At 39.5% G+C, this 10906-nt stretch overlaps 1 protein-coding gene and 1 long non-coding RNA gene across 5 annotated transcripts; one reads left to right on the top strand and one right to left on the bottom strand.

The window, feature by feature from the left end:
- Positions 1-34: 34 nt before the first annotated feature.
- Positions 35-2449, bottom strand: LOC111715021 (uncharacterized). 4 transcript variants are annotated; one of them, XR_002768155.1, is made up of 3 exons: positions 2382-2449; positions 351-2238; positions 35-202 (listed from the first exon to the last, which is right to left on the bottom strand). It is a non-coding gene; the product is annotated as an uncharacterized LOC111715021 (long non-coding RNA). The 4 variants fall into 4 exon arrangements; XR_002768158.1 differs by having other exon boundaries at positions 35-153; positions 1128-2238; XR_002768156.1 differs by lacking the exon at positions 35-202 and adding an exon at positions 214-232.
- A 4848-nt stretch (positions 2450-7297) lies between these two features.
- LOC111715022 (uncharacterized) lies at positions 7298-10123 on the top strand. The gene is made up of 2 exons (XM_023490258.1): positions 7298-8386; positions 9032-10123. Exons 1-2 carry the CDS (start codon positions 7298-7300, stop codon positions 10121-10123), a joined length of 2181 nt encoding a protein of 726 aa, XP_023346026.1.
- The last annotated feature ends 783 nt before the right edge of the window (positions 10124-10906 follow it).

Genomic DNA, 10906 nt, shown 5'->3' with positions numbered 1-10906 from the left:
TATAAAACAGAAGTAATAAAATAAAATCTAATAATATTGATGCTAAGTAAATATTTAATATCAAATAATGTTAATAACAATTATAAAACAATGATGTAAAAAACCTGGAATGCAAATTAATCATAAAAAATGCCTCTGTTATCGGAGAACATTCTAAAAGATAATTATAAATAGAAACATAGTACATGAACATATGTTGTAACTAGAAAACAATGGAATAGCTGTCCTAATTCTTTTTTAAAAAATATAGATTTAAAGAAATATTTAAAGAAATAAATGAGTTTAAATTAAAAAATCCTAAGTTACATTTCTTAAAAAAAACGTCAACCATTCCACTGTTTTCTAGTTACCACTGTGCGAAACCCTATTCTTCATCTGCAGAAAATACAAGCGAAAAGTATATATAGGGACTACCTTTTAACCAACCCAGCATGCAAACTTAGCAAGCATAAATGAATTTTACAATTCTTAGCTATAGGACTTTATGACTAAGAGACTACATTAGAAAAGGACTACAGGAGGCTTATACATTAGAATAGGACTATAAGAGACTACATTAGAATAGGACTATAAGAGACTACATTAGAATAGGACTATAGGAGACTACATTAGGATAGGACTATATGAGACTACATTAGATTTGAGAAGTAACAATTGCAATGATATTAATCATGATAAGAGATTATAAAGAGAAGATTGCAATGATATTAATCATGATCAGAGATTATAAAGAGAAGATTGCAATGATGCTCAGAGATTATAAAGAGAAGATTGCAATGATATTAATCATGATCAGAGATTATAAAGAGAAGATTGCAATGATATTAATCATGATCAGAGATTATAAAGAGAAGATTGCAATGATATTAATCATGATTAGAGATTATAAAGAAAAGATTGCAATGATATTAATCAGGATCAGAGATTATAAAGGACTTTAGACTTAGTTTCCAGCGTCAATTCATTCATAGAGTGGCATGTCTGATTTGCAACGATACGTTTAACAGCAATGTATTAACAGCCCTGAAAAAAAAATATAAAAAACTTGGGGGAAAATGTAAAAGTTTTCAAAAAAATTAACAGTTCACATACGATAAATCGTCCTCTGTTTAAAAAAACTAACCAACCTTCTCTCTATTTGCTGTTCATTCATTAAAATGAAATATGAATGTATACTACTTAAAAAATGTATTAAGATAATAAAGTGAAACTTGATTTGCAAGTATTACTTAAAAGTAAAATCAGAAAACGGTGTTTGCTTAAATTTTTCATTGCGAATAACAATTGCATAAATAAAAAAGATAAAAAATGATACTTTGGAGGAGAACATGTAATTTCTGTTGACAAGCTTAAGAGTAGCATAATTGATACTCAATAAATTAACCAATTGGTAATTGGGAGAATCTGAGGTTTTGCAGTGATAACTTAAAGGGAAAATAAGAAAACTCTTTAAGAACAAAATAATCGAGTTTTTATATCTATTACAGTGAATGCTTATTGCTTGCATAATCTAAAATGATTAACATTGATCATAGAAATGTTTCCTAGACAACTTAAAGGGTAGGGCAATTGATATCCAAGATTGATCAATTAGTAATGAGGATGAGCCGTACAATTATATTTGCAGGGATAGTTTAAAGGGAACTGTCAACGTACTTTGAAGTGGCAGTCCCGAATCACAGCGGTAACCATTAAATCTTAATATGACGGAAAAAATATCGTCATGAAAAAAATCATCTTTCTCTTTTTAAAACTGTAGTTTTATCTCTCTTCCTATAAACTTATTTAGAGAAACCAAAATGGGAAACAAGCAACTTAAGGATAACTTCAGCATTTGTGCTCAACAACGGTTTGAAAGATTTGGTTGTTAATCCGGTCATACCCCTCTATAAATGGAAGATCACATAAAATCAAGTCTTTAGCCCTTATAAATGGAAAATATCAAGAGGGATTACAGTTTGAAGTTGTTGATAAGTTTCAAGGGCGTTGTTGTTGTTGTTAGTTTCATTGCAGTTGTTGTGTGTTTAAAGTTGTTTTGTTGGTTTATCTTTGTAGTTGTTGCTTTTCACCCTTTTTTACTCGGTGTTGCTTCTTTGCTGTTTCTTATATTTTTGTCGCGCATCTTCATGTTAATGTTTTTTCTTTCTTTACCGATTAAAGATTTCCGAAGCAAAGATATTTGATATCAGTGTATTCTTCAATTCCGTGGCTGGACCCCTCACGACCCAGTCCACTCTCCTAAAAAATATATCTTTTCTAGTTGTTTTTGTTAGGAAAAAAATCCCCTCTCCCACTTATCAAAAATAATTCATCCCTCTGATGATATAAACACTGAAGAGTAAAAAATAAATCAGTTTACGATGTCAATCAAATTTTCTTACCTTTATGCCGCCAAATGCGGCCTCGGCGGCAGATATAGCGCCTTCATTAATACCCACCATACCTAATCATAAGAAATATAATAAGAAGGAATGTTGATTGTTGACGTAAATTTAAGAGAGATTCTCAATGTCCAATTCACAATGGTACCCTTGAAACTTTCGTCTGATCAAGGATCAATGCGAACTAGAGAGAAGGAAACAGTAAAATTAATGCTACATCCCTGGTACGACTTTGTGATATCGTAGCTTCTCTAGTTTTTTATTTTAGCACAACTACAGGGTGGCCAAAACTTTTTTGAACACATCCGTACAAAAATCCGTACATTTTCAGAAGAAATCCGTACAATCCGTACAATTTTCAAAAACAATCCGTACAATTTTTTTTAAAAAAATCCGTACAATCCGTACATTTTTTTAAACCAATCCGTACATTATTTTAAAATCCGTACATTTTTTTTAAAAATCTGTACAATCAGTACAATTTTCGAAAAGAATCCCATTTTTGAAAAAAAAACATTAAAATTCAATTTTTCATTCGTTGTCTTTTGTGTTCAGTTCATGTAAGAGGGTTTAAACTTCTTCAGCAAGAATCAATCTGTAAAAAATTGGCTTCATACATATATACAAACTAAATACTGGGTACATGATACTAGGTGCATGATACTGGATACTGGATACATGATACAGGGTACATGATACAGGATACAGGATACNAAAATTTGCTGAAATGAGTGAAAATTTAAAAAAAACGGTGTATTTTCCAGGATAAAAATCCGTACAATCCGTACAATTTGAAAACAAATCCGTACAATCCGTACAATTTTAGGGTTAAAAAAAATCAATCCGTACAATCCGTACATTTTGGCCACCCTGCAACTATGAGAAAAATAAAATTATTTAGTTAAATATTAAAAATCTAAAACATTTCTGTTCTTTTTAATAACTCTTCAATGGGATGGAGTTATGATTAAAAACAAAAAGTTATCAAACGTTCACTTTGCTTTTCAATCTGAAAGTTGTAAACTTCCATTGTGGGGTTTCTATAATAGTGACTTGAGATTTCTGTAGCATAGACATTGAAGAAAAATAACCAAATTTAACACTTTTCCAGTTGATTGGATGCTTGTGTGAATTGGATAAACCACTCTGTTTATTTTTAAATGGAGGGTCAATTGAAATTACGTCAGAAGGGAAGAAATGAAGAGTTTTTGTAAACTTTTCGCAAAATTCGATTAAATTCATTTCCATTTCGACCCCATGAAAGAAACAATTAAATAATCTTTTTTAGTTCATTCTCGACTTATCTTAAAATACTCAACAACTTTCATCTTGAAAATTCCAACTCTATAAACAAGATGTTATAGAAAGTAAAGGTATGTAACAATGTAGAAGTAACTAACCAGACCAACTCTATAAACAAGATGTTATAGAATGTAAAGGTTGTCAACCATTAACTACAAGACCCCCCATCTATGTAATGTCGTCTTTAACTCAAAATCTCCTCTTGGAGACACCAAACCAAATAATTTTAGCACCATTCTCTTTGTCCTTCGGTAACGGAGTCTAAACACTTATATTATTGTGAACAAAATATTTTCATATAAAGAATTAGTGAATTTCGTTAACAATTAATTGTCATTCTTTTCAGAAGTTTTAATATATAAAAACGTCTTAGGACTCCCCGACAGTTTAACCTTCTCATCCCTAATTAGATCGTAAGAATCTTTTCATTGTAAAATTATAAAACTTTGTAACAAACTCGTGCATTATTATCCATTTTATTTTTTTAGGAAATAAAGAGTTTCTCTGCATTATCGATTTTGATTTGAGGGTTATCCAGTTGTCTATCTGTTCATTATTGAGAATCTTGTTCCTATCCGACAACATTTCGATCTAGCAAAGTGTCGAAGTTTCAAGAAAGCCTCGAGATGAACCCAGCTACTCCTCTCCACGAGGATCCCCACGACCTTCCTCCTGAAACCCCTCAGCAGGAAATTCAAAGATGTACCGGTCATGTCCACAACCTAGGCGAGGAACTGAATATCGACAAATCCAGCTAAAACTCCCCCCCCTCCGTCAACCTTCTTCAACCCCCCCCTAATCACCTCATCCTACTCTTTACTCACCAACTCCGCACAGCAATTCAGCAGAATGACATTGATGTAATGGAAAGCACCAAGAAACTGCTCCAGAAAACATGTGAATCTAACCTCGAATTCCTTAAGTATGACTGCTCCGACCTTAACGCCGCCTCCAAGGCCGCCTCCAAGACCGCCTCGGACATCCTCACCATCCACTACTCTTCATCCGCCACCAAACCTGCCTCCCCCCCTCTTCTCAGCACAGCCAACAACCTCACGCCAGTTTCAAACCTCCTAAACTTGATACACCTAACTGGAGCGGCAAGTCTGCAGACTTCTACCCCTGGCTGGCGACCATCTTGAACGGGTTCAACCTGACTCGAGCCGAGGATGTTGTCAAAGTGGCTCTCACTCAAAATGCCATACCTCTTGCTAAACGAGGACCTTTCAACAACATCACGGACTGGCCCACCTTCAAGATCAAGCTGATCGAAGAGTTCGGAAGCATAGATGTCTTCAGAGGAGACGTCAATCAAACTTTTAACCTCCTCCCTCGTTACGAGTCAGTCCAGGAGGTCTCTGAAGACCTCTCTCCCAAGATTAAAACTCTCCAGGCCAACCTGATCATCATGGAGAACTTCCACAACAAGGAGAACCTTCACAGTGTTGCCCTCACCCAGTCTCTGGTGCAAAACATCACGAAAAGCCTGCCGATGGAAGTGAGGCTATCTTTCAACGACCAGTTCTCCAAATTCCGAGTGTCCGGACAATGTCCGACCTCTGGCCACATTCGTATTCCAAGCCCAATTTGTAGAAAAATTGGTGAAGAATTATCAATCCACCCCTTATCTCTACGATCTCGACCTCGGTATTTCAAGCGTAGGAGTCAACGTAGTCAGGCAAGGGACCTCCAAACCCAATCCTCAGCCTCCGAAGTTTTCTGGCCCACAGCACCAGCATACTCCGAGGCCCTGCGCCATGTGTTCAATCAAGGGTTTCGAAGCCAACCATTATTCTCTCTCCAGCACCTGTGGTACTGGCAAACTGAGCTCACCTGATATCCTCAAATTGATCGCCCATAATGGCCTCTGCTTTATTTGTACTCAGGCTCACAGCGTCGGTTACAAGTGCAAGACTACCTACAAGAACGGTGTCTCTAAAGTGTGTCCCAAGGGTTGTCTGGAAAAAGGAATTCCCATACATACGAAGGCTTGCATGCACAATAACCAGGCCCCCTTCATCTCCGTCTCCAAGGTCAGCGCCGACAGGTCAGTTCCCCTGTTAGAAACCATACTCCTGGGCAACACCCCAATAGGGATCCAATATGACACGGGTTGTCAACTCAGCCTCATTTCCAGATCTGCCCTCTCCAAAATCCCTCAGTCAATGTACTCCCTTGGGAGTTCTTCTCAAGTAAAGATAGCAACCTATGCTGGTGAAGGCAAAGTAGTACTCACCACTGCAGTTAAACTGAGGATCCAGGGCAAGACCCTGAAGTTGTCCACAATAGAGGAAGACCTCAACAACGGTTCAGCGTTCTCCTTCACCATCCCACCCAAGTGGAGAAACCTCACGAAGACCTCAACATCAAGTCATGACAGTCATGTATCCATTTTACTAGGGGGAGATAATCATCGTTTCTTTCCTACTGAAATTGAACGAGATCCCTTGGGAATGGCACTCTAACAGAGCACCATCACCAACAACTGCATGGTCTATGGTGCCGTCCCCTCCAACTCCATCACCTGGTCCGAGTCCCCCCTCACCAACACCCGCAACACCGTCATCATCAATGCGTTGACGATACAAGACATACAAGATCAACTCCTCCTCCTCACCTCAGCCGAAGAATTCACAACCCCTTCCAATCGAGAACAGCTCCACAAGATTACCAAGGAGAAGAACATCCAGGCCATCATGGACAACACCGTCGTGGACCCCGTCAAGGGTAAGGTCCAGGTTAATTGTCTCTACAAACCAAACCTTTCGAACCTCAGCGAGAATTATTTTGGTGCAACGAAGAGAATCCATGCCCTCCATGTTAGGATTGCTGACAAACCTGAAATTTTTGCAGAGATGGATAAATACATCAATGGAAACTACATTGAGATTAACCCTGAGGACTACAGGGACCAATATCAACTCCATTTTGTAGCCTACAATTTTGTTGTATCTTCCACCAGCTCGTCCACCAAAGTGCGAATGACCAAAGACAGCTCCATGCGCACCGAGACCGGCCTCAGCCTCAACGACGTCTCCCAGCCGGCCCCAGGGAATGTTCCCAATATGAGAGGAATCTTGTTACACTCCAGATGTCACTCCCACTTTGCAGTTTATGACATTCAAAAGTTCTTCAGGTCCGTGCTTACTTCTACCAAGGACTCCTTCCTCAGAATAATGTGTGTTCTGTCTGGTTTCTTTTCTAGTGCTCCTACTCCTAACCCTACCTGGAGATATTTCCGACATCAGGCGATCCCTTTCGGCGACAGTGCGTCCGGCAACTATGCAACTTGTGCGAAAGTTGCAACTGTCAAGACATTCATCACAGATCCCCCCCCCCCCCACTTCCAACCTGCCATCCTCCAAGCCATATTGGAGGACACATATATTGATGACGGAGGTGTGGGCGCCAACTCTCCAAGTGATCTCTCTACACTGCAACAAGAAATAGAAGGAATCCTCAACAGAGGGGGATTCTCTAATAAATCCTGGGAGAAATCTGGCGAGAATGGAACCAGCAAGTACTTGGGTATGACCTAGGACAGATTCAGAGACTTCTACAGCCTGAAGTTTCGCCTCAACCTCCATAAGAAATCCCGTGGGATTCCATCCGGTATGGATTTAGACTTGGATTTTTTGCAGGACGAATCCATCCCTGTCACCAAGAAAAACGTCCTATCCGTTGCGTGTCAATTATACGATCCCACAGGATTAGCTGCTCCCCACATGTTCTCTGTCCGAGCTCTGTTTAGTGAGATCTGTCGCGATCCTCAGTGTTCTAACAACTCGATCCTATCCGAGGAACGTACTGCTAGGTTCAGAGATGCGGTGAGAGAGATCTTACTAACCAGGGAAATATTTTTCCCCAGGCAGGTCATATTCCAATACCAGGCTCAACTCTTCATTTTTTTCGAAGGCTCCCTAGAGGGATATGGAGCTTGTGAATATGCTCACTCCGGCGATCAGTTCAATCTTATCTCCAGCTCCTCAAAGATATTGGGAAAATCTGCATTCTCCGCCCCACAATCTGAAATGGAAGGAGCTTTACTCGCCTACAGGATGGAACAAAAGATCAAGCAGGAGTTGTTCAACGTCTCCCTCTCCCCTCCTACGTTCATTGGAAACTCAGAGATCATCTTAAGGATGATCGCTAAAAATGATCCAGCTGGAAACCCTGTGTTTCATGGAGTCAGGTTGATGGAAATCCTAGCTGCGTCCTCACCTAATAACTGGTTCTGGTGTCCTGGAAACCTCAACCCAGCTGACATGCTCACCAGATCTGGGACCAGCTGCGCGCAGGTCAACTCAGAATTCTGGTTGAAAGGTAGTTTCTTACCTCAGGATAAATCCTCATGGCCCATCATCCTCTGTTCTTCCATCACCTCATGCAATATTCCCACCAGGTCGGTCAACCTCGCAAGATTAGCCCCAGATAATCCTTCCCGGGAATATATTTTGAGTCTTCTACATCATGAACGGAGCCTCTCCACAGTTATCCGTGCTCTAAACCTCCTCCACAAAGTTTGCAGATCCTGGAGAAATGACCCCAATCGGGACAGAATTGTCCGGGGAGAACCTACTGCTACCTGGAGTTCTATTAAATCTTCCATCATGTCCTCTGTCCTCAAGTGCTTTACCACGGAGTCGGAGCTCATCATTGCCAACAACAAGATGAAACACCTCGTCATCCAGCAGGTGGACAGGGTATATTATGTGTCAGACTGCAGCTTCCGTTCCAGAATCGGGGTTCCCCTCATCTGCAAGAAGACTATCCTGATATGGGCCACCGTAGAGATGTCCTCCATGTACTTACCCAAATTCAGTCCAATTTTTTCATTCCCGGAGTTCGTAAGATGCAGTGTTTCGGATCCGGATCCGGTCGGATCCGTATCGGTCGGATCCGTATCATTTGGTTGGATCCGGATCCGTATCAGGAAAAGTTGATATGGCTCCGGGTAGCACCAAAAATTAACCAAAACCATGGAATAAATAAATCAAAATGGTTCGTAAATGTATTATTTACATTTTACATGATGAAAATTTTTCAAAATTATCTTTAATAATTTAATGTTTACATTTATATAATAGTAAATTAATGACGACATTTTTAACTTTAGGATTTTTTAAAATTTTTTTTGTTACATTTTGCCCATTTTCGGAATATATAATAAATATAGTTTATAAATTATAACCTTGCATAACATTTAATAGGGAAAATCCAATTCACAGAAACAAAAGTTACCTCGGATCCGGATCCGTATCAGGATCCGGATCCGGATCCATCATCACGGATGCGGATCCCTGGATCCGGATCCAAATCAAAATGATATGGATCCAAAACACTGCAAGATGATCACTGCTCTAAAGAAATCTTGTCCTGGATGTATCAAGCTGAACAAGATTCCATTCGCAGCATTTGAAGCTGATGTCCCTGACGTCCTCAAATCTATCCAACCTCCTTTCTCCTACTGTCAAGCTGACATCTTTGGACCTGTCTTTGCACACAAAGACGGTATCAAGATCAAGAGATGGATCCTGGTAATCCTCTGTCTTTCCAGTCGCGGGGTGCATCTAGAAATCCTCCATAATTACAGCTCCCAGAGCATCACCAGAGGATTCAACAGAACTTTCGCCCTGCGAGGTACACCGCGCATCATTTGGATTGATGCTGGTCTCAACATTGTTAAGGCTGGCAAGGACCTGGTTGACACGGAGATGAAGGTCATCTCCAACCTCAAACTGAAGTTTACCTCCATTGAGTTCAGGGTCACTCTACCCAAACATCATGCCGGTATTGGAGCAGTTGAAAGAATAATCGGCTCTATTAAGAACACAGTCAACAAGTCACTCGTCGGCCCTCACCAGTTGACAATGGACGACGAGGAATTACTCACCTGGACGCATGGAGTTATTGAAAAACTCAACAATCGACCTCTGATCCTCGGAGCTCCACTGGGAATCACCCTCACTCCCAATCACGTTCTCCAGGGGTTTAGAGAGGGTTTCGGAGACGAAGTCAACCCTGTAGCTCCTATCAACCAACAGATCTCTAGGTGGAACGTAGCTCTCAACATGTTCCACGGGTTATGGGAGCAGGAATATACTCGACGCAGATTCACTGTCACCTGGAAGAACCAGGGCAACCTCCCCCAGATCGGAGATATAGTCCTGTTCAAAAACAAACCCATATACAAGAATCCCATTTCTGCAGCTAGAGTGGAACAACTCCTTCGTAGAAAGAATGGTGACGTCTACGGCGCTACTATTAGCTACCGCCGTGAAGTAGGAGGGCGGAAGATAGTGGTAGACAGGCATCTCAATCAACTGTTTCCATTCATGAACCTGGAAACCCAGAACCCTCAGGAGCCTCACCTCGGACTCAACAGAAGCAAGGAATTTAGCCCCAGCTCCAAGTTCCAGACCAGAGCCTACACAGGATGAATTCCACCCGGAGCTCACAGAAATCAATCAATAGAGCTATACCCAACATCACCGCAGGAATCAACTGTTCGAACATTTCAATTTTTTTTCTTGGAACACAAAACAGGAAACAATTTAGTTTAAATAACTTAAAATTCCTTTAAAAGAGATAAACCTTAAATTTATGATCCTTGTTATTGAAACAATTATTCACATTTCTGTATTCAATTAAATAATGGTCTTTTCTAGTTTAATTGTTCCCTTTATCTTAACTCTTTCATTTAATTTATGTTCGAGATTTCAGGCCATTCTCAGTTTACATATTAATTTTATTTTTTTTTCATTCTTCCTTTAAATTATTTTAACAAGTAAACACAGGAAAATGTGAGTCACAATTTCAATTTTACTTCACTACTTTAATCTCATCAGTTATCATTTGTTGAATGTTGTATTACTTAATGTACCTCGTAATTTACTTCTGTTCATTTCAATCAATCAATCTAGTACCTATCAATCATTCATACCAAATGTTTCAGTATATTGTTAATGGTTTTTCTTTGATTCTTGTATGTTACCCTAACATCCTCAAACCCTGCCTGGGGCCAGTGTCAACCATTAACTACAAGACCCCCCCCCCCATCTATGTAATGTCGTCTTTAACTCAAAATCTCCTCTTGGAGACACCAAACCAAATAATTTTCGCACCATTCTCTTTGTCCTTCGGTAACAGAGTCTAAACACTTACATTATTGTGAACAAAATATTTTCATATAAAGAATTAGTGAATTTCGTTAACAATTAATT

This window comes from Eurytemora carolleeae, unplaced genomic scaffold, assembly GCF_000591075.1.
Source record: "Eurytemora carolleeae unplaced genomic scaffold, Eaff_2.0 scaffold1615, whole genome shotgun sequence".
Lineage (NCBI taxonomy): Eukaryota > Metazoa > Arthropoda > Copepoda > Calanoida > Temoridae > Eurytemora > Eurytemora carolleeae.
This window is presented reverse-complemented; position numbering and strand designations above follow the sequence as displayed.